The sequence below is a fragment of the Thunnus maccoyii genome, chromosome 13 (assembly GCF_910596095.1).
Source record: "Thunnus maccoyii chromosome 13, fThuMac1.1, whole genome shotgun sequence".
NCBI lineage: Eukaryota > Metazoa > Chordata > Actinopteri > Scombriformes > Scombridae > Thunnus > Thunnus maccoyii.
In genome coordinates, this window is record NC_056545.1 from 26,703,960 (window position 1) to 26,726,945 (window position 22,986).

The window sequence follows — 22,986 nt, forward strand, 5'->3', positions numbered from 1 at the left end:
CAGCTATGGATGGCTGCCCATTGGATATGCAGTATTTGTACAAAGAGGAACATCTACTGTCTGGATTTCTCCTGTTAAGAGGGAAACTGTACTTCAATTATTGAAAATCCATTGCTATTGCTCTTTACCTTGCATATTGGCATCAAAAATTTGACCGTCAAAATGTATTTGGTCTTCTTTTGAGTGTAGATAAATACATTCAATATTTAATAAAACTCTGAACATTTATTTTCAGTCCAGTGCCATGTTTTCTTGTTTTTGGGAAATCATGGTTGTTTGCAGTAACCCATCTGTTTCTAATATACAGTAGGTCTGCAAGCTTTCTACCACACTTTCTATTCACAAGTGGGAAAGCCAGTGAAATAGCCCTGCATAATAATTTCAGTCTGATATTTTACTTGTAAATTGCATTGTGTAGTAGCAGCTGGCAATCCATTATTTGGGAATAAATACAACTCCAACTGCTGCAAGTGTGCCCTTGAAAATAAAGTGGAATTTACACCGACAACATTTCAATGACTGGGTAGGTAAGTCTAATAGTTATGAATATACAGACACTTGGGATATTTGTCTGGTTATGTCCTTTCATAACTCTAACACCAAGTGTTCCATGTCACCAAGTCTTAATATAGTGCAATTTAGAAATGCTACTTTCAGATTTCTTAAGATTAATTCATGTTTATTGTGTCATCCAAATAAATGACTTTTTGAAGCTTAACCAAGTATAAATAAGCCTGTCTACCACAAGAGCCTGGAGAAAAGATTGGATACCGTTGGGTGTTTGCAAAGTTTGCTTTCCATTCATTATCCATGGTGCAGAAACTGGACATATAAGGGATGTAATTAAAACTCAGTTAAACATACTGGTGATCTGTATTTATACAGGCAGTGCTCATCAAGTTACTTGCTCTTTTCAGCTATTTTCCCACATACTGTGGAGTCATGATCCAAGGAACCAGACATTACGTAAACCGATTTTTATTTTCTGTTTTGTTCTACAAATAAAATAAGGTTTCCATTATAGTCTTTTAATAATGTGCCTGTGTCAGCCCAGTCCATGTGTAGTAATCACGGGCAGGACTGACTATCATGCAGCTTGTAGTGACTGTCAGTCAGACAGCGCTGCTCCACCGTGCTGACGGGAACAGTTCCCTCACTGTCACACCGACACAGTAACCACTGTAGATAAAGATAAGATCCAAGTGGACATGCGGAATCTATAACAGACAAGGCGTGAAAAAAATGCAAAGACATTTCCATAAACCTATCGGCACCAGCTAAATCGAGCTTCTTTCTGTGACACTGGCTACCTTAGGACTTCCCTATAGAGGCTGAGTCCGAGGTCTGACGGCCTCCATGCCGACATTTCTTTCTTTTAAAGACTAAGTATCATCCCAGTAAGTGAGGTAAGACTATTCTTGTCGGGTTATTGTTTTTACATTAGACGTTGCACTACAGAGACAGACCAGACAGTACACGCGGGTATTATCGTCTGACAAGTTAGCCTAGCTTTTAGCTTGCTAGCTTGTAGCATGCTAAGAGGCGCTCCAAAAGCAATGGAGATAGTGAATGAGTGTTAGCTAGTAGCTAGTTAGCGTTAACAAGCTGCCTTGTAATAGTTAACGGCGATACAGTCACGATATTTGCTGTACTTTAACAAGACATACATTAAACATTTGTGTGTGTGCGCCACTCGCAAATCGAGGGTATGTTTCGACTTGGTGAAGCATATTTCACGCCAGCTAAACGTTGTTTAATCTTCCCGGTATTAGCATTAGCATGGACTTTACGGCTAGTTAGCCGTAGCCATCATTCACTTTGTTTTTGTTAGTAATGTTCTCATGACGATAGTAACAACAACCCTTACGGTATTCTGTAGCAACTAACTAACCAGACTTCTAGAGAAATTAACTAACAAGTACATTACTCATGGGTCTGAGATAATGTTAGTAAAACTGAAATGAATACATTGCCACTATGTGACTCCCGTTAACTCAAGCTACTTCTGTCAGATGAACTCTACTTGTCTGGCTTTTATATAGTTTTGTCGAGTTTCTGTTGTGTATGCGAAAACATAAGTTAGTACACCTGCTCATGCCCAACAAGATGTCCAGACTGGGAGACTTTTCCACTTTATTTACTCCAGATGGCATCGTATTATGCCCTTAAATTGTTTGTCTGTTCTGCCTGTTCCCACAGGGTTTAGTAGCAGAGAGATGGCAGACAGTACAGGGCTGCAGTTTGTCAGCTCCTATGCCTTTGAAGCTATGCAGAAAGTGGACGTGGTGCGCCTGGCAGCTCTAAGTGACCCAGAGCTGAGGCTGCTGCTGCCCTGCCTGGTGAGGATGGCTTTGTGTGCTCCAGCTGATCAGAGCCAGTCCTGGGCACAGGACAAGAAGCTCATCCTCCGCCTGCTCTCTGGAGTAGAAGCTGTCAACTCCATTGTAGCACTGTTGTCTGTGGACTTTCATGCCTTGGAGCAGGATGCACGAAAGGAGCAGCAGCTGAGGTACACCTGACTTACACACAGTAGCATGATAAATGCTACAGTCTGGTAATGAGTAGAATAGACTGCCTCTGTTTTGTTGACCAAGTCATACATTTATTGCTTTAATCAGGAAAAACTCTGAACACTGTTTTCTAAAACTCATTGAGAGTAAATTTTAGAAGTATACCTCATATGTCATCTCTTCTACCAGGCACAAGGCAGGTGGCTCTAATGGAGAGAGCATCCTGGTGTCACAGCTACAGCACGGTCTTACCCTGGAGTTTGAACACAGTGATCCCCTCAGGAGACTCCGTCTGGCCCTCAGTGAACTGTTGGCTATCATGAATAAGGTACAGTCAGAGGTTCCCAAATAAGTCAGTAAATCACAGTACACTGATAATATTAATGAAGTTAAATGGCACCTGAAAGTATAACTCTGACGAGATACAAAACGAAAACAAGATGCCACATGACTAGAAGAAAAGAATTTATGCTAACAAATCTACAAATCAAATTTATAAGAGGTTTTTAATCAATGATTTTACACTGTAAACGACCTGGATAACTAGCCTTTTTGATATGTTGCCAAGGCATTTCAGAAATGGGGGACTTTTACCAGCCAAAGTCTGAGCTGCTGCGTTTTGTAGAATGCGATGTGAAAGAGACATCTGATTGATGCTTGAATTCAGGGAGACAGTGTTGTCTAAAGAAAGAGAAATTAAATCATGAACGACTTAGTAAAATTGCAGAATTGGAAATATCTTACTTGTGGAAATGGGTTTCAGATGAAAGAAACAAGATTGCACCTCTACTTGTTCATCAAAACTTAAGTTGGCATCCAAATTTCTGGCAGCTGCTCTCACATTGACTGACAAATTATGTATTTCTCAGCACTACAATTGTCCTTCAGTACTTTCATCTTTACCTAATAGGATGACTTGATTTCCCTTGTTGTTCTTAGGTGGCAGACTCAAATGGAGAATTTTTCCTAAAGTCCTCTGAACTCTTTGAAAGCCCTGTTTACTTGGAAGAGGTTGCAGATGTCCTCTGCATTTTACAAGCAGGTACCCAACTCCTTTCATCTTCTCAGTAAGCTGTTTTTACACTTGAACTCTGGACAGTGTCTGGAGAATCAGGTCTGGACTTTTTCTAGAATTGCCCTTTCACACATGTAGCGCACAGCAGGAGGCTGTCCGTGTCAGACGTGTCCTCACTTACTGGAAATATTCTGTTTGGTTCAGTGCTGGAAATTTTAAGAATGTTTGGTGGCAACTTTTGTCTCCCCACTGTCAAAAAAATCGGGGCATTTAAAAAATTTTGGGGGCACTAATAGTAATTAGTGCATAAAGTGCTGTTTTTATTGTGACATGAGCCCAGATTAACATGCATACATCCACCTTGTGTAACCACAACCACCTCAGTATACACCATCTTATTCATAATAATTGTAGAAAATTGTACATTTTAAAACTACAATAATAAGCACATGAAAAGCAAAACAATGCAGGCCTATTCCCTTTCAAAAACTTAGATTTTATATAGGACGAGCCTTCAGTGTGAACCACTAGATGACAGTATAAGATAATGATCACGAGATCATGACAATATTTAATGCGCTTGACTTAATTAGATTTACCAAAAGTTCTGATTGGGTGGATAATGTCATAATCAGATCTTCCACACAAGTCAAAACCAGTCTAACGTTGATGATTTTATCATTGTAGGACTGATGCATTGCATGCCACAGCCTCAGGTGTTTCCCAAAATTACAGACTTTTAGCTACAAGTACTGTCAAAAAGAGCCAAAATGAGTGTAATATTCCTTTTTTATTGATGCAGTTCTGGAAATAACTTCAGTTGAATTTTTTAACATACTTTATTTCATCCCCAAATTTAGCCCCGCTGACGTTTTAGCATGGATGTAATAACATTAGAGACCCAACTATCCAGCACTGCATCACTGGTTAGTAGACTGAAAAAATATGTTCTAGATTTGGGACTAAAAGCTTACTGCACATAGTGCACTCAGTAACATTTGTCAGCAGCACTGATCACCCCACCAGTCGGCAAGACCCACATGTAGGCTGTAACATCAACGTTATCTAGCCACCCTGCTAACACTAATGTTAGCTAACGCGCCAGACCAAACACATTTTAAAGTCTCTAGCGTTGGCGTTAATGTTACTCACCGTAAGCAAATGCATGATGCTTGCTTGCTTTGGTGACCAGCTGATGAGCTGAATAATTTTTGACCTGTTTGCTTCCTTTAACAAAGTTGTGATTAGCTTTTAGCTGTCTAAAGCTATGTTTGGGTGGGTGAGCCCTGCATACTTAACAGAAGAGGAGAATCGTCCTATTCACCTCTTCAACACCAAGCCAGTCTATTTTCCATTTTTTAATTGTAGAAGGAGCAACTTTCTTTGCCATCTTATTTGCTGGAGGTGGTGTTGGTGATGGCCCAGGATTTTGGTTGCTTTCATCTGTAACAGTTGGAGCTTTTTTAATGAGATAGCGGTCCATTGCAGCAGCCAACGTCACTGCAGGTGCAGGATTGCCTGGCCTCTGCCAGATACCGTTACAGCAGCATAGTTTGAACAACAACGTTGTTGGTGTGAGTGTGTGTTAGAGACGGAAATGGAACTTAAATTAATTGAATGAAAATAAATTGATGGCTTAATGTAGGATTAGGATATTGGCCTAAACTGGAAATATATAATTATTTTTATTGAAATCTTGGGGGCAGTTTTTGCCCCTCAATCACAGCTTTTAGGGGCATTCTGAGATTTCAGGGGGCATTTTTGCCCTTGCCCCCTGTTTATTGCCGACACTGCTGTAAAGCCAGCCTGAAAATAATTGACCTCAGTGATATTGTCATCTGCAGTTGACAAATTGTTTTTTTAGAATGTGTGTGTATTTTTTCTTTTAGAGCTGCCTTCCTTGCTGCCCATCGTGGATGTAGCAGAGGCTTTGCTTCATGTCCGCAACGGAGACTGGTTTCTGTGTCTGCTGGTTGCCAATGTTCCCGACAGCTTCAATGAAGGTAATTCATCTGCCCCACAACACTGCACACGCTGTCAGCTGATAATGTGAGACAGAGTGGCTGCTTAATTGGCAGTACTAGCTTCATATTGTTGATAAGTGTACCTGCTGTGACAGAAATAGGAATTTACCATAACATTATCTAGGAAGCTTTCATTACAGCTATAGGTAGACAGTTATTGAGATGCCATCACATGTTTTCTTTCTGAGTTTAGCGGTTCCCCCGCTAATTCTAGCCATGCCACTGGCCTCAGGGTGTGTGTATTTATCTTTGATTGATGATGAACATTATTGTCTCACTCTGGCTCACACAGAGTGCTCTGTGTGCTGTGAGAGACGCATTATAAGAAAATGCCTGCTGTCTCCAGTGACTCCTTATCACACAGAGGGTCAGAGCTAAGTCAATAGCTTATTTGTGTGTGTTATATAGCAGTCAACATCAAGGAATCCTTTTGGCTTTGTTACTGGAAAAGACCTTATTTCATTGAATTGAAAGTGAAATGAATTGATCTAACGGTGAAGTGTGGGAAACGGCTCTGTCTAAAAGCATCAAGGTCTGTCACATTGAACACAAGCTGGTAACCAGACCTAATTCCACTGACTCCTTTATGGCAATATGAAATAATCCAGAAGTGGCAGAGATGGAAACTAATATCATTTCAGTGCATGTCACAGTCAGTCAACCATAAACATTTTGCCTTTAAAACTGTCAGCTGTGGAAAAGTACTGGGGAAATGAGATAAGGCTTTGGAAAGGCTGTCCTCTGATGACTGTTAAATCTTATTTACAGGAAAATAAATGAGTCATGATTCTAGGGTTTAGGGTATTTATGGAAGAACATGACTTGGCCATGATATTAGAGAAATGATACACTGGACTGACTGTCAGTGATGTACAGACAACCAGGAGACCTCCAGGCAAGGATTACATGGTTAAACAAACATGACATGCAGCGTAGAAGTAGTAAAATCAAATTGAGTGAACATGTTGCCAAATTGCCCAATTCAAAGCGTTAAAATGTCAAATTCCATGGAAAATCAACGGTCCAAAGTATTTTTAAACTTTGTGTTGTATGGTCATGTATTTTATTTAAATGTGCACATCTGTCTTTGCAGTCTGCAGAGGTTTGATCAAGAATGGAGAACGTCAGGATGAGGAGAGCGTTGGTGGTCGACGCAGAACTGAAGCCCTGAGGCAGCTCTGTCAGATGAACCCCTCACAGGCCCTGAACATCAGAGCTATGGTGGTCAGTGATACTATTAACATAATCACAAGACAGCAAACTTGATCTAATTGAGAAGAGAGAATCCACCACAGCTGCTGTATTCTGCGGAAGATACATTTGTTCCAAATTTATGCTGTAATTCTGACTTAGTCATTAGTCTTAGTCACATTAATTACGAATGTTTGAAATAAAACTTTACTTTTAACTTTTTATATTTACCTTTTACTATTCTGTGCATTTTTCGCATCTTATCAGTTTCAGTCAGTAAATTTCAAAAGCTAAAAATAGTGGCTTTCTCATTAGCGGTGTCAAAAACCTGATCTTTTTAATCTTCGAATGAAAATATATTTGATACAGTAAGTTGCATTACAAGCCATGTGTTACACAGCTTTGTTAATTAAGAATGATTTGCCAGAAAACACATTTGGAGCTGTTATTTCCGAACAACAGGCCTGTTTCACACAAGGCTATTTTTTGACACCTAAACATCACAGTTATTTGTAATAATGTCCAATTGAATCAAGTTGAATATATTATTTTTAGTTAGAAACAAACACTGGCTTCATTAAGGTTAGAAACACAATATTTTTCTCTTTGCTGATTTATGTGGTGATGCGCTTTATGATACCATCCCTGAAGGGAGAAATTTGTCTTCTAGCTTCCCTTCTCACAGGGAGGTTACAGCACAAGGTCAGCTATTGAGCAAAGCCCCAGGAGGTGGTAGAAATCCACTGCCTTGCTGAAGGATGCATCAGCAGGACTCATACTTTGCTATACTTCATGGTCTCAGACAAAAGGGCTGAGGAATTGATGTTGTGTTGTGCTGAAATTAGGGCATTTCAGGGACTAATCCGCCATAGTTGTTGGTAGCTGGTGTTTGTCAATACATGGATCAGATGCTACTTTAGAGTAGACTAGGTTTTTGACCAAAAAATGTCCTGAGAACGATCAAAAGAGCAGATAACACACATGGACAAATGACGCAAGAAAGCCCGGGGATGATGTATAGTAACGTTAACAGTAGGATGACATGAAACAGCGGTGGGCAGTGATGTAACAGCAGGAATAGTATTTTGAAGAGGAATGTTGTTGAAATAACTAAAATATTATGCATTACTTTAAATGCTGAATATACCAAAACACACCAACGATTAGGAGTTGGTTGGAGAAAGAATAATTTGATGCTATAATCACAAAAAATATACAAATGAGGAAATCCCAAGTATAATATGCTGTGTGTTTGTTTATTCTGTATATCCCTAGGTGGAGGAGTGCCATCTGCCTGGTCTGGGTGTGGCTCTGACTCTGGACTATAAACCAGATACAGCAGATGAGGCAGTCAGTCCCCTCGTCTCTTATGTCAGTGGTTTACTACTGGGTACCAATAGCAAAGTCCGTACCTGGTTCAGCATGTTCATTCGCAATGGACAACAGGTGAGGGGCAATAGTTTATTCTGTATTGCATGCAGTGTTGTTGAATTAAACACAAATATTTGTTTACATAGAGAAGATTTGGTGTGTTAGGTGATGAGACAAGATGTTGCGGAGTACACATTACAACAGTGTCACCATGTTGAAGCAGACATACAGCCACTTCATCTGAATGTTTATATGAATAATGATTTCACTTATTGGTTAGATATTGAGAATAACAAGTTAAGATGTTCTGTGTCTGTAGTTATAGTAGCATCATCTTACTCAGGGTTGAGCCTGGGTTTCTAATGTGCATGTAATGTAGTCATTATCCTGAGCAAAAACTATGGACGCATTCTCTCACACACTTTAACCCTCTCATACACAGAGTCTGTCATTATCTATAGTGTCCTTTTGGGACACTCAGATGGTTTAATTTGTCCTCAACATCCAACTTCAAATATTGCATGCGACCTTTGTATCACATCACCCCTCTTTCTTTGCTCTCTTTCCTATCTGTCAGCTCTTGAATTAAGATTGTCCCAAATTGAAGCTAATGTTTGAAATACCACTTAAGTTATAAGTGGAATCATGTGTATTTCCATCTGCTGGCATTTCTGGCATGTTATCAAGGGCAGATACTTTTTACAATCAGCCTTTCACTGCAGATGTCATCAAATGTTTATGTTGCCTTTTTTTTCAATGTTATTATCTTTTTTATAGACAATAAAGCTCTCCCTCAGCTGTGTGGAAAAGGCTTTGGGCAAATGTGTTTATATTTTCTGTACATATTTTGGTTTCCCTACTCTTGCACTGAAGCTGGTGCTGCGATGATTGTTCAATTAATTGATTGAGGGAAAATGAATTGATGACAATTAAGTGTTAAATCATTTATCAAATAAAAAACGCAAAAAACACTGGCTTGTTGTAGCCTCAATATGAACATTTGGATGGAAGCTCAGCCGTTGACTCATGCTTGTCCTTTGCTTTTTCTTTGCACTGGCAGAGAAAGAGAGAAAGCAGCTCGGTACTGTGGCAGATGCGCAGACAGCTGCTTCTGGAGCTGGTCGCCATCCTGCCACGCTCACGCAGCACCCACGTGCCCAACGACGGTGACATGGAAGAGGGCGGCTCAGGGTACTCTGGCCTCAGAGAGGAGCATGTGGTGAAGGCCAGCGCTCTGCTCCGACTGTACTGTGCCCTAATGGGCATCGCAGGTCTCAGGTAGGTAAAAGAGGATGCAGTAGTCTGATTTTGTGATACTTTTGATCATGATTTTGATACTTTTGTGATCATGATTTTGAATTTAAATTTATTTGTTTTTAGAGTTTGATTTTGAGATTTTAAAGTAAGTGTTTTGCCTGTTTCTGAATACTTACTTTAGTCTAGTTTTTATGTCTTAAAGAGAATATACTTTTTGTGATCCTGCTCCAGACCTACTGATGAAGAGGCCGAGCAGCTGCTGCAGCTGATGACAAGTCGGCCTCCGGCCACTCCTGCTGGTGTTCGCTTTGTCTCCCTGTCTTTCTGCAAGCTGCTGGCCTTCCCTACTCTGGTCAGGTACATAAAGCTACTATTACTGACTCCTATTTTTAGAAGCCTTTGTCTGCAGTCTTTTGGCATTTAATATTGTCCTTTGTTATATGGGGTGTGAACGTTATGCTCTGTGTCCAGCACGCCAGAGCAGGAGCAGCTGATGGTCATGTGGCTCAGCTGGATGATCAAAGAGGAGGAATACTTCGAGAGGTAAGAAGTTCTACATATTAATACCAATGACAACAGGCATTATTTTAACGAGATACAATGCTTCAAAATTGTTATCTCTAAGTGAACAGTAAATTAAATTTGATCAAAATCTGTCACAACATGAGATCTTTAGGACTTACTTTAGTAATATAATAAAATATGAATATTGCAATATTCATTTCATACATACCACTCATTTCTAATTGAATCATTAGTCCTGATGAAACCATATAATTGTTTTAGGTAATAACACAGAGGTTATAGAGGTCACCCATGGTACTTATGAATTAATTTGTATGTACAAAAAGCATTACCTCTGCTACAATTACTGGAAGATATGTCTGCGTTCAGCATGCAGTTTGCAATATAGCAAATAGTTTTGCACTGTTCTTAATGATACTGCCAATCTAAACATTATACCAGCTTGAGAAGCTGTTTTAAAATCCTTAAACAGCACCCATAATATATCACTGATTAATACTGTAAACCTCTAAAACGGTCAGTGAAAACATGTATGCTGATATGTTGGATATGGCTGATTTTATATAATCAGTAACATTAGCCAATATGAAAAAGCATTATTCATATTTTATGAATATATTAAGTGCACACTGTGTAATTCTGACAGCCACGCTCATTTTGACAAGGTTCCTCCTTTCTATTGTATTTCAATATTAATTGTTTGTCTACTCTTATTATGTCAAATTATTATTTCTCATTCAAGGCTTTGTGGTATTTTCCTCAGCAAATGTTTGATAGTGTATTCCATCTGACTACTATAACTGTCTTCTTTATTGTTGCACTAACCGTACACTTATATGGGCTCGGTCTCCCTCTTTAGAGGAGCGTGTGAATCACAGAGTTTATGGAGACTTTATGACAAATGAAAGAGAAGGGCAGAAACAATAATACTCACACAAAAAAAAAAACAAGGAGCAGTAGAATATGGAATGCATATGGGATTTATTAGCTAAGTCAGGAAGCTGTCATGCCTCATGATTTATTGCTGTGGTTATTGGACATCATAGTGAGGTTAAATGTGGTAAATCCCACATCTGAATTCACACTTTAATGAGTGTTAGCTTTGTTTATGTCCAATCTTTGGAGGCATTTGATATTTCCTCTGTAAATGTTTACTCTTCGTGGGAAATAGGCAGTGATAAACTCCGCAAACTCAGATGAAGCTTTGGTTTGTTTGTATTTTAAAATAGCTTTAATATGGCCTGTGTTAACAAATTATAACTGCAGTAGTGTTTGTGTGTGTGTTTGTGTGTGTGTTTATGACTCTAGTCCATAAAGCATAAATCATCACAGAGTCTTAAGTGACTTAAGGGGGGACTAAAGGGATACAGTCTGATAGAAGTGTGTGTGTGTGTGTGTGTGTGTGTGTGTGTGGGTTGATGCAACTAGCATAATCAGTTGATTAAAATTCTGTCCTGTAAGATGCAGGATTAACAACAAGTCTAAGTGTCTTTTCTCACTTGCCTCGCATGCATATGTGTGTCCTCCTCCTTACAGTGCTGCAGGCGTATCTGCTTCTTTTGGAGAGATGCTATTACTGGTTGCCATGTACTTCCATAGCAACCAGCTCAGCTCCATTATTGAGTTGGTGTGCTCTACTTTGGGGATGAAGGTAAGGTTTGTAGGTGGGAGGGAGGGAGGCAGTGATCAATACATCAGTCTGGCTGACCAGCCACTGGCCCAACTCCTCCACTGCAGCAGTGGCGCATGTAAAGACTATATCACTGATGAAACACTTGCAGCATACACATATCTACCAAGACACTCTATACCCTGTGGCCAATTTGCTGTTTTATTACTTATTAAGTGCACTATTGTTTCCTGCCTGTGTGCTAAGTAGTTTTCCTGTCTCAGTGTATTTTCCACTAAGATGTGTAATGTAATTGGATTTAGAGCCTGTTTGTTTCCACCTCTAGGGCAATCCTATCAATTCAGTGCTGTGCCTGCCATGTAGAATTTTTCTTATGAAATATGAAAGGAGGGAATTACAAAATGCCAGTACTGTTGCCTGCAGGTTGTTTTCACTCACAGTAAACCCACCACTGTTGATGTTCTTTATCTTTTTTGGGATTTTTTTTGTCAATGTTCAACTTTCTACAGATTGCCATCAAACCCAGCTCTTTAAGCAAGATGAAGACTATCTTCACACAGGAGATCTTCACAGAACAGGTACATACATTATACCTGCAGTGATGAACTAGCTTCAAGCTAATAGTGTTCCATGATTTTAATTTTTATCAACACTTAATTTATTTTCCCTATCAATAGCTACTGTAAAATCAGAAATGTAGCAGTGTGTTTGATAACAAGTTATCAAAATTAAATAAAATGTCCCTCTGAAAGTACAATATTTTAACACTATGCAGTATTTTTTTGGGGAATTATCATGTTTAATAAACATAATTACTCATTATTATTATTATTACTACTGATTAAACTGTGATCATAATTTCATGCTACATCATAGCTATTATCATGCCATCAAATGAACACCCTTTATAAATTAATGGTAGATTAATTTAATAATATGGTGTTTGCTTAGATGGAAGTATGTACATTTATAATTTTTATATTTTATAAAATATAAATTATGTATTTTTAAAATATTTCTTGAGTCCATTTCAGAGTGATATGACAAACTGCGATGGTGGACAGCAGTTTATCCTGTCTACATATCATGTTTCTTACTTGTAGATGTCTGCATTACATCTGTGTGTGTTATTCAATGACAGTATACGTAATCTTATATCTATATGTTATGATATATCGAAATTCAGTTCAAACCGTTAACATGATGGGAATGTATGTTTTTTGCTACTCCAGTTCAGCGAATTATGTGGAAAATCAAGAAACTTCATCATATTGAAAAAAATCCTGTAAATCCAAAAATCCATAACGTGGTCCTGCTCAATGAATTGCCTCCACTAGCAAAATACAGTCTCACAGTATATATCTGTGTATGTACTTTATGTATGATGCTGTAAGTCATGTTTTTCTCACTATAATAGTGAGTGATGTGAAACTGTACTGTTCTGTTGGTGTTCTTTGTCAATTTTCAGTTGCTGCTTTATTGATAACTTGTTTATTATATCTGCTGTGTAGGTGGTTACAGCCCATGCGGTGAGGGTTGCAGTGACCAACAACTTAAGTGCCAACATCACAGGATTCCTCCCCATTCACTGCATCTACCAGCTGCTTCGGAGCCGAGCCTTCACCAAGCACAAAGTGTCCATCAAGGTAGGAGCTGTGCACTAGATGACTCATAATAATGACTAGATGGCAAACTGCTAAGTGTTATGTCTGTTTAAAACATTAATTTTGTCCTGCGGTGCTGTCCTTGTGTTTATCCTCCAGGATTGGATCTATCGCCAGCTCTGTGAGACAACCACCCCCATCCACACCCAACTGATTCCCCTAATCGACGCCTATATCAACTCAATCCTCACACCAGCATCCAAGGCCAACCCAGAGGCCACCAACCAGCCTATTACTGAGCAGGAGATCCTCAATGTCTTCCAGGCCTCTGCTGGGGTAAGTCAGTCTTAGGGCTTCACAGCAACTGTACCTTTAACAGTTAATGGCAATGTACATTGCATGTGTGGTTCAGTTTTCCTCATTTTATTTATATCTAACAGTATGTGTGGGTATTTGAAGGCAAAGTTCTCCTCTTTAGTTGCGAGAATGACAAGTGTCACAAAGGACACTCTACAGACTGTTGCCTTTAATATCACAACAGTTTCTCTGCCAACCTGAATTTACTATATTTTATAATTGTTATAGCAGTAATTATTGTTGGATTCTAGTAACTCTATTGTACTGCTGCACATTATACTTTATATTCTTCATCCTCATCCCTCCAGTTGCTTCTGATCTGTAAATAAATACCCCTTTGCTGCTATCAGGATTCAGGAGTTATGGATTATATTTAAACACATTGCAAAAAACTCTGAGTAATAGGTTGCAGCATTATTAGCACCAAAATCAAATTATATAGAATATTATATTTTTTTTTTTTAAATTTAAAAAGTTACATAATGTAATAAGATACTTTTTTAAAAAGAGAAGAGTAAATTGTGTTTTTGTAATGGTTATTACCTCAAGTATTGAACAAAATTATATTACAGATGAACCTTTTGAAGGTGTCCATACCAACATTCATTGATGATGTGGAGCGCTGTTGTGCTGCTTATCCCTGACCTGTAGCTTTGTTTTTGCTTCTCTCTTTCTCTATTTTTTAGCAAGGGGAGGTTAGTCGAGGAGGACGACAGCGCTACTCCATCACCACCCAACTCCTTATCCTCTACTACATCCTGTCTTATGAGGAGAACCTGTTGGCTAGCACCAAACAACTGGGTATGTACAATAAGACAATAACTGTGTCTAATACAACACTGCACTGTGCCTGGTTCTCTTCTGTGCTGTTGGCTCACTTCCTTTCTGTTTCTTATTTTCCCCTTCTCTGCCTTTCTAAAGAGCATCCATTGTCATCTCCTCCACTGAAGGAGGCGTTGTATTTGAGATGGAGGGTATTTGTCAGGCAGTGAGAGGAGAAAGGCAGCTTTTGTCTTCTGTTAAGTTGTAGGAGACGCTCTCACTCTGGACGTGCAGTCATTCATCCTTTTCTCTCTGGGTGCTGAAAGTTGGCTGCTTCATAGAGAATAAATGGAGGGCTGACAAAGAGCCAAGTACAATGGCTGTGGTAGCTTAGCTAACTAGGACAGCTGTAGGTTAGATTGAGCATTTGCAGTTAGCCTAGTCAGTGTTTATTCTCTCCCATGACGAGCTCTCCTCTTGCCCTTCATTAGGCCAGATTTATGTGAGAGTTTATGCCCATCTCTTTAATTGCTGTGTTTACCCAAGTGCTCCCACAGCCTTCAAGGAAGGAGTAATGAAGCCCATCAGCAGTGGTAATGAACCCACATCAATGAAAAATCACCTCCGCTCCTCGAACGCATCGGCACAAAGGCTCTTGCGTCCTTACACAGCCAAATAAAACACTTATGCTCCCTCTTGTCCTTTTCTTGCTTTATGTTTTCATACCCTATATTTTCTGTCTTAGTTTCTTTACTTCACTGACCCTATTTTCCCTTTTTTTTAAAGCTTTGATGCAGAAGAAGCCAAAGTCCTACTCAGCAGCCCTGATGGACCAAATCCCCATTAAGTACCTGGTTACCCAGGCCCAGGGACTGCAACAGGAGCTTGGAGGTGAGACATTACAACTCTATATCCATTTTTTTCCTAATATGTTTTATATGTAAGTCACAAGCCAAGATCATAGTTGTAACTGAAGAGTACATATCACTTTACTGTAAATATCCCTACTCTATTTGTTTCATTTTCAACCTACTACATACTCTTTTTTTTCTGGGCTGTGATAAAGAGCCCAGGTGATCAGTTATACCTCTTGGGGGTAATGAACTGACAAATAACCTGCCTCTCTCTTTCCCTGTTCCTAGGTCTGCACTCTGCCCTGTTGAGGCTGCTGGCCACCAACTACCCCCACCTATGTCTAGTGGAGGACTGGGTGTGTGAGGAGGAAGTGACTGGTACCCTGCCCCTGCTGAGGAAGATGATGCTCCCCAGCAACACCTGCAGATACACTCAGAGCCAGCTCCACCAAGGTGAGGGGGGCGGGGATAAGGAAGGTGAAAGAAATGGGGTTAGAGCAGGCTAATAGTTCTTCATTTAGAGCTCCCATGCCTTTCTGTTAAACAATTAACAACCAGGGCCACACATTAAAATAATAGAAACAAAAATGGCATTACTTGAGTTCATAAGATACGATTAAAGTGTACACTGAAGTAATTTAGATTTAAAAGAGGAAGACAATATGGCATTTACAAGTGAAAGCGTTTATCCAACTGAAATCTTATCTCATTGGTTAATTCTTCAGGGTTTAGAGGATTATGCTGTAATTGGCTCTTCTTTGATAGAGATCCTTGACCAGCTGCAAGTGTAACACATAATCGGTTTCACACACCATCATGCAGGTTAATGTACAGGATACATTTACATTAAATTTCTATTTTTATGTACAGTATTTATGCAACCTGGTGCAATTGTGCTGTGGTAATACATCTAGGAATGTGTTTTTACGATCCTACTGCATTGTGACCATCTTCGGGATAATGGTGACAAGAATGAGAATGATATACTTAATTAGAAAAAGACATGTATGGTAAGAAATAGAAATATTGTATAGTTCCTCTGCCGCCCTGGGCTTGGTGGTGGTAGGAAGTAAGCAGGGGTCAGTGTATGCATTTAGATCAAATCAGTTAAGGGAATTCAACTGTTCGTTTCCCCCTCAGCCTTCCAGAAGTTACCATCCAGCAGTCCCAGGCTGATGCGGATCCTCGAGCACTTGACGCTGCTTTCACCTGGAGATCTGATCCCCTACGCGGAGGCCCTCACAGCCAGCACGGCTCTGCTGCTGGAGCCTGCTGTGCCTCGCCGTATACTGCAGACCCTCAACAAGCTCTGGATGGGCCTCAACACTGTGATGCCCCGCAGGTACATGCTCTGGACACGATTAGATGGTGTGGACATAGAAGAGAAAATACTACTGTGAAAATATCACTGAATTCCACTTGGGAATAATACATGATGTTAATTGGAACATTCAGTTTGTTTACATTTTTTTTGTACAATATAATTGATGTTCCTTGTGGATATGGTATATTTTCTGCCTTAGAGTGTTATTAGTATTCCTTCATTTAATGGCATCACTTGGGTATTGGGACTCAGAATCAATAAAGAGTCCAAATAAGAACCACATAAGTATCTAATTAGATTTTGGGATCTTTAGTTCAACTTAATAAGAAAAATATCAATATGAATCTGCAGATTAAGTGATATTCCCTTTTTGGCTGCTGTCTAACCTCATAATTTTATGTCTTTTCAGTAGAAGTAGTATAGTAGAACTTGACTTGGTGTCATCTCTCCCAAGGCTGTGTAAAGTTGCTGTGAGACTCAGTAAATGGATTAAACAAAGACCTGTGGAACAAGAGTTGTTGCCCTTAACCCCAGGTTTCTTGCTCAGTGATTATTGTGTGAATAGATCAGAGGTATTGAGCCAGGCAACTCTGTCAGCCCTGTGTGAACTCTCTAGACAGAAGAGGGTGACCCTCACTCTGCCCCTGAGCCAACAGGAGCACAGTTACCAAAGCTCTGAGCAGACATCCTATCGATCCAAAAGGGGTCTGTTACAAGAAGAGCTCAGGGCGGGAAAACTGAGGGAGACTCTCTCCATGAGGGAAATGTAAGGGATTGTTGCCCCCTCCCTCGACTCTTCCTCACTCCCTCTCGTAGTACTGAATGTTGCAGAGGGCTAGATGAGAGGCTCTTGTGAATCTAGGAAGAGGGCAGCAGTGTCAAATTTCACACAGATCCTCTGATTGATGCCAGTGCACAAGCTGCAGGAAGGCAGTTACTCTTGAAACTCCAAGAGTACCTCACTGTTTATAGTTTAGCATCGGTCTGATAAGAGAGATAGAGGGTGAAATGCTGCCACTGGGTAATTTGTGAGTGACTGAGTTATTGAAATCAAAACACCTGCTGAAGTATTTCATATCATATGTCAGTAGCATTTGAGTATTTTTCCTCCAAAATTCATTTATTTAATTTTGGAGGAAAAATACTCAAACGCTCAAATTGTTGACGGTTTTTTTTTCATCATTAGTAGTTTATCTGGATTAGCATGATATTTTTATTAACCAGAGATGTTAGTTATCCTTTAAAAAACTGTCTTTTCATGTGCTATCAGTCTTTTCAAATGTTGGACTCAACAATGTCTCAAAATAAAATTCATTTTGAAATGAAATTCTTTAAGCTCCAAAAGTGTGATATGAACGACAGTTGAAAGTCATGTATTTGTGTTGCAGGTTGTGGGTGATGACAGTAAATGCTCTCCAACCTTCAGCTAAGCTGCTCAGACAGCAGAAGTACACTCAGAACGACCTGATGGTGGATCCTCTCATTGTGCTGCGTTGTGATCAGAGGGTGTACAGGTAACTATTACAGGACTGTTATATTCTAAAGGGCTGGATACAGACACACAGTTCTGTTGATGCTGTGTGAAGTTTGTTGTATTGTCAGCAGGTACTGTCCTCATCATATGTTTTTAGCTGCATGTGGACAGTCTGTGCAGACGATAAAATTGATGTTAAACTGTATAATTTGGATTCAAGAGAATAAAAAGGAAAAGTGCAGATTGTCTGGGGTAGAATACAACAGAAGAAAAGGCTGTGTGCATACTGTGTAAAATTAATTAATAAAAAAATAAGTATTGTGTAAAGAAAAAAATCTTTAAAATGTGGAATTTAAGTTTTCTATTACCAAATAACTGGTTGTATATTGGTATATTTCCAGATTTTTATCTTAGGCAAATATTTAAAAGGCAGTTTTTTTTAATTTAAACATATATTCAGTAACAGTTTTTGTAATTTTTTTTTAAGGTGGTCACACCAAGTATAGTTATTGAATCTGTAGAGCATTTACTCTTTAAATTTGGTTTGTTATGGCAGACAAAAATAATTCCTGTCAAAATCTGGTCTCCAACATTAATGAAGCTTAACGTAGCTCTGATTCTACTGCGCTGGTATCTATCATATTGTTGTTGATTCCTTTATCCAGCACTGAAGTTGTGTGGATTTTATCTGTTGCTGATTTTTGTGCATCAAGATCACCCCAAATTAACCTGCAACTCATACCAAAGCAAACAAACTACAGGTGTGACGTATGTTTTTGTTTTTTTGTTTCCTCCAGGTGTCCTCCTTTGATGGACATTGTCCTTCACATGCTAAATGGGTACCTGCTGGCCTCAAAAGCCTACTTACACTGCCACTTGAAGGAGACGGGTGACTTTGATCGGCAGAGCCAGACAGTCTCAAACCTGGGTGTGCCTGGACAGCCAGATACACCTGAGGTCACCAGGGAGGAGCTGAAGAACGCCCTCCTAGCTGCGCAGGTATTTTAGCCACTAACTGACACTTTCACAGGGAATACACTTATTTTTATTTCCATGTCATGGGGGTTCAGTGAAGCATGAATGGAGAAATAATATGACATGAAATTACTCTGGAAATTTGTGAGAGATGACTTTTCACACCTAGCTGTGTTAAACGCATGTTTCTGTTTAACCCCAGGATAGCGCAGCTGTCCAGATTCTCCTGGAGGTGTGTCTGCCAACATCTGAAGAGCAGCAGCTGGGGGCCAACACTGAGAGCCTGCTGAGGAGCATTAGGGGCCCCATGCCAGGGAAATCGAAACAAGGAAGCCTGGGGCCGAGAGCCAGGGGGAGCATGAAGGATGCTGAGACAGAGGGAGGCTTGCTCAGTGACTTGAGGGAGGTGCAATGTCTCATCTGTTGTCTGCTGCATCAGATGTTCATTGCAGACCCCAACATTGCCAAGTTGGTCCACTTTCAGGTAAAACACAAATGTGGAAAAACATGCAGTGGGTTGTACATTTGATACTTGTTTTATTGTTACTGTGGGAAAGCTGACATGTTTACGGAGTCAGAAACACAGGACAGAGAGTGTTGTAACAGGACTGAATCCAGGAGCAACAGGGGAACATTATGCTCTTGAGCCTGTGGTTTTAATCACCACCCTTGAGTGCTACTATATGACATTTCTGCATAACTAGATTTTCTTCCTTCCTTCTTTCCAAATATTTCCATTAGAAAGTAATGTTATCATGCAAATACCATTTGCATGAGTAGTTGAGTGGATAGTGCCATATTGCTGAAAATACCTTAGAGTTTTTCAAGAAGAGCCAACTCATGGTGACCCCATTAGTCATCGCATTCTGCCATGACATTAGTGGTAAGTGACTGCAGTACTCCCAGAAGTAGCAGACAGCCATATGGTGGACTTCATCAAACCGATCCTTTCTCTGTCACGCTAATCCACCCCTGACCACGCTGCCAAGCAAAAGCTGCTGCGAGCATCTGCGTATACACACACGGTCGATATAAAAGTACTTGTATGTTCATTCTTGGTTTTATCATAAGTTTTATATTTCCTGTTCTCTCCCTCTTTGCCTCCCTCTCTCCCTCTCTCTCTGTCAGGGTTACCCTCAAGCTCTGCTGCCTCTAACTGTGGCAGGCATCCCCTCCATCCATATCTGTCTGGACTTCATCCCAGAACTGCTGGCCCAGCCCCAGCTGGAAAAGCAGGTGAGGCCTCCCAACCTCCCCTCTCTTCTCTTTTTCCTGGCTTGAAATCCTAGAGTTGCCCTGGGCTTGTGCCAGAGCCTCTCTCACGCTGTTGTGTTTCTTTTAAAGCAGCTCTATTGGGTGCACTCTTCTGAGTGTTTGCATATTTGCTAAATAAATAAGTGGAAAAATGTTTGTAGCTTTTATGAATGTGTGTGTCCCCATAGATCTTCGCAATCCAGTTGCTGTCGTACCTGTGTACCCAGTATGCTCTACCCAAGTCGCTCAGCGTGGCCAGGTTGGCCATCAGTGTTATGGGCACACTTCTAACAGGTCAGTGAACAGCCTTTCTCATCTTTACACGTCATTCTTTTATGCTTTTGGTTGTAGCCTCCTTTACTCACCTATACTTCTCTTTTACTTTGTTACGTCTCCATCATTGAATTTGACATTTGCCTCCAGCAGACTCACTATTTTCTGTAATCCACTAGGCATCCTGAAAATATCAGCTATTGTCAAACAGTATGTCTTGATATTTTTCTCCCTATATTTGGCTGCCACCGTCTGGCCTTTGGCTGCTAGTGCAGCATTCTTTCTACATTACATAAGTGTACAGTGTGTACCAGCCTACTAGCCACTGTGTAAGTGTTTACACTGGCTTTTGGGTGTACTGTGTACTTTAAGTGTGTGTGTGTGTGTGTGTTTTTCTTTTTAGTGCTGACTCGTGCCAAGCGTTTCTCCTTCTTCATGCCCACCCTGCCATGCCTGGTGGCCTTCTGTCAGGCCTTCCCTCCGCTCTATGATGATGTAGCAGCCCTGCTAGTACAAGTTGGTCAAGTTTGTGCCTCTGACGTGGCCACCAAAGCCAGGGACATTGACCCCCTCATCGCCCGTAAGTATAGTTGCTCACTTGGGGGGATTTATAATAATTTGTTAAATGGCATTGTTAAAAGTTTTTTTTATTCATTAGGTTACACTTTTAATCAGTACACATGATTTGGCCTGGTCAAGTTAAGCTAATGCATTGTTGCTAACTTCGGGGCTAACCCCCTTCGATAGATGAGTATACATTTCACGTATATGTCCTTTGAAGAACAAAGAGAGGGAAGATGACTAAAAAAATCCACAATAACGTAGGGTGTTATTGTGCTCGCACAGTGTGTGAGTGAAAATCATTAGTAGCTCGTTGATATTAATGATCATCTGAAATTTTAGCAGCGGCGCTCATAATTTTGCAGCAGCAGTGCGCCGCTGCTGAATGAATATAGGGGAAACACTGGTAGTAATTGACACAAAGAATATTACATTTTCTGTTTGGTGTCAAATTGGAGATTGTCATTAAATAATATTAGTTCATGTTTCCTGAAATTAGCTGTACTCTGTACCTACACAAGCTTAAACAACTGGTTCTCAAGCTAAGTCACATGCAGTAGCGATATTGTGATAAAATAAAAATTGCCCTACATAATGCAGCACCACACTTACCCTAAAGTAGGCCTGCGTTAAATTTAATAAGGCTAATACAACTTGTATCAATATTTTGGACAGTTGAGTACTTCTGAATTAAGAAAATGCATCCATTAAAGATTTCCTCTAATGGATAAGGAAAAGGATACGATCTTTCCTACTCTGAAAACACTGTCAATAGTTTTCCACCTAGCTGGAAGCACCAATGATTGTACCCGGAACCCCTGAAATGTTGGACATATTTTGGACTTTTTGGACTGCTCTATCCAGATGCCCCGACTGGCTATGTCATCTTGAGTGTTTAAATTTTGGAAAGTGCTCATTATTGGCTGTATGATGGTAACAGTGTGGTGTCACATGGTTACATTGTGGTTTTGCTGTGTTATTTATTAATTTCTCATCATAATTAGAGCATCATTGATACATGGTGATGAAGAATCTTTCTAGAGATACAGTACCAGTCAAACACACTTTGGACACACTTTCTCATTCAAGGGAATGGGAAGGTGTGTCCAAACTTTTGATTGATACTTTATGTACACACCAAAAACTGCCAACAAATCTGTAGTGTGGATCAGTCGCCACCATAACAACAATATTGAATATTGTTCAAAAGTTCTCAATAAAATGTATAAGCAGTTTGCTGTTTTTCCGTCCTCAGGCCTGCAGTATCTGAAGGAGAAACCACAGGAGGCTGTGGTTCCAGGAGAGGGCTCCTCCAAGCTGACTTTACCCCAGAGGACAGCAGAGGAATTGGGTGGCGCTGACCCTGATGTCCAGATCTGCTACTGCATAGAGGCCACCTTTATGGACATCATCAGCTCCACCCTTCATGGACTATAGACCACACACACACATTTTAGAGGGAGAGGAGTGACTGGGTTTAAATCAACAACTCTGAACACTGCCCCTGAAAGACATTCACACTCCTGAGAGGGCTGCTGTCAACACACATCCATTCATCTATAACAAATGTCAAGGGCTTTCAGACCGTGTTAGGTTGTGGGTTACTCTCATTCTGTGGACATGACATGGACTGTATATCCACTGTACTCTGTTCAGTCTGGACTAAGTCAAGTACTGAAAAACCCCCTTTCTCTACCATCAGGTTCCACTTTGACACCTTGTAAATAAATCAGGTTTGCAATTGATTTAGAAAAATTTATTTTAAATGTGCTCTGTCACAACATGTAGAAAGTGAAATATGGAAAATGTTAAATGGGTCCATTTTCTTGACCTCTGTAGGCATATTTTTCTAAGCTGTAAGTGTTGTGACCTTTTTTTCTCAGCAACTGAAAAAAGGAAAATGTTGCCTTGTAGAAATTTTGTACTGTATTTGTTTGTAATAAAACAAAGAAACGCTTAAACGGATGAGTATGTATTTGAGTTAAGTGAGAAACATTTAGGATGAGAAAACTAAATCTGCTCCCG

At 40.0% G+C, this 22,986-nt stretch overlaps 1 protein-coding gene across 3 annotated transcripts; it reads left to right on the forward strand.

The window, feature by feature from the left end:
* Positions 1 to 1,074: 1,074 nt before the first annotated feature.
* On the forward strand, positions 1,075 to 22,744 carry ints2 (integrator complex subunit 2). Of its 3 annotated transcripts, none has more exons than XM_042431432.1 (25): positions 1,075 to 1,406; positions 2,200 to 2,509; positions 2,700 to 2,838; positions 3,450 to 3,552; positions 5,415 to 5,528; positions 6,643 to 6,773; positions 8,016 to 8,186; positions 9,172 to 9,389; positions 9,600 to 9,725; positions 9,840 to 9,911; positions 11,430 to 11,544; positions 12,033 to 12,101; positions 13,035 to 13,169; positions 13,287 to 13,463; positions 14,171 to 14,285; positions 15,033 to 15,137; positions 15,389 to 15,553; positions 16,241 to 16,442; positions 17,813 to 17,938; positions 18,696 to 18,897; positions 19,076 to 19,357; positions 20,002 to 20,109; positions 20,316 to 20,421; positions 20,804 to 20,980; positions 22,217 to 22,744. In XM_042431432.1, the coding sequence occupies exons 2-25, from the start codon at positions 2,217 to 2,219 to the stop codon at positions 22,396 to 22,398; spliced, it is 3,633 nt and encodes a 1,210-aa protein (XP_042287366.1). In that variant the 5' UTR covers positions 1,075 to 1,406; positions 2,200 to 2,216; the 3' UTR covers positions 22,399 to 22,744. The 3 variants fall into 3 exon arrangements, with proteins under 3 accessions (XP_042287366.1, XP_042287367.1, XP_042287368.1); XM_042431433.1 differs by having other exon boundaries at positions 1,075 to 1,397; XM_042431434.1 differs by lacking the exon at positions 1,075 to 1,406 and adding an exon at positions 1,468 to 1,706.
* Positions 22,745 to 22,986: the final 242 nt, after the last annotated feature.

Bases quoted from the DNA above. Each gene is read 5' to 3' on its own strand.
- ints2 (XM_042431432.1), top strand. From the start codon at position 2,217: ATGGCAGACAGTACAGGGCTGCAGTTTGTCAGCTCCTATGCCTTTGAA. The intron at 15,138-15,388 runs GTGAGACATTAC...CCCTGTTCCTAG, and splicing joins ACTGCAACAGGAGCTTGGAG to GTCTGCACTCTGCCCTGTTG. The intron at 20,422-20,803 runs GTCAGTGAACAG...TTTTCTTTTTAG, and splicing joins TATGGGCACACTTCTAACAG to TGCTGACTCGTGCCAAGCGT.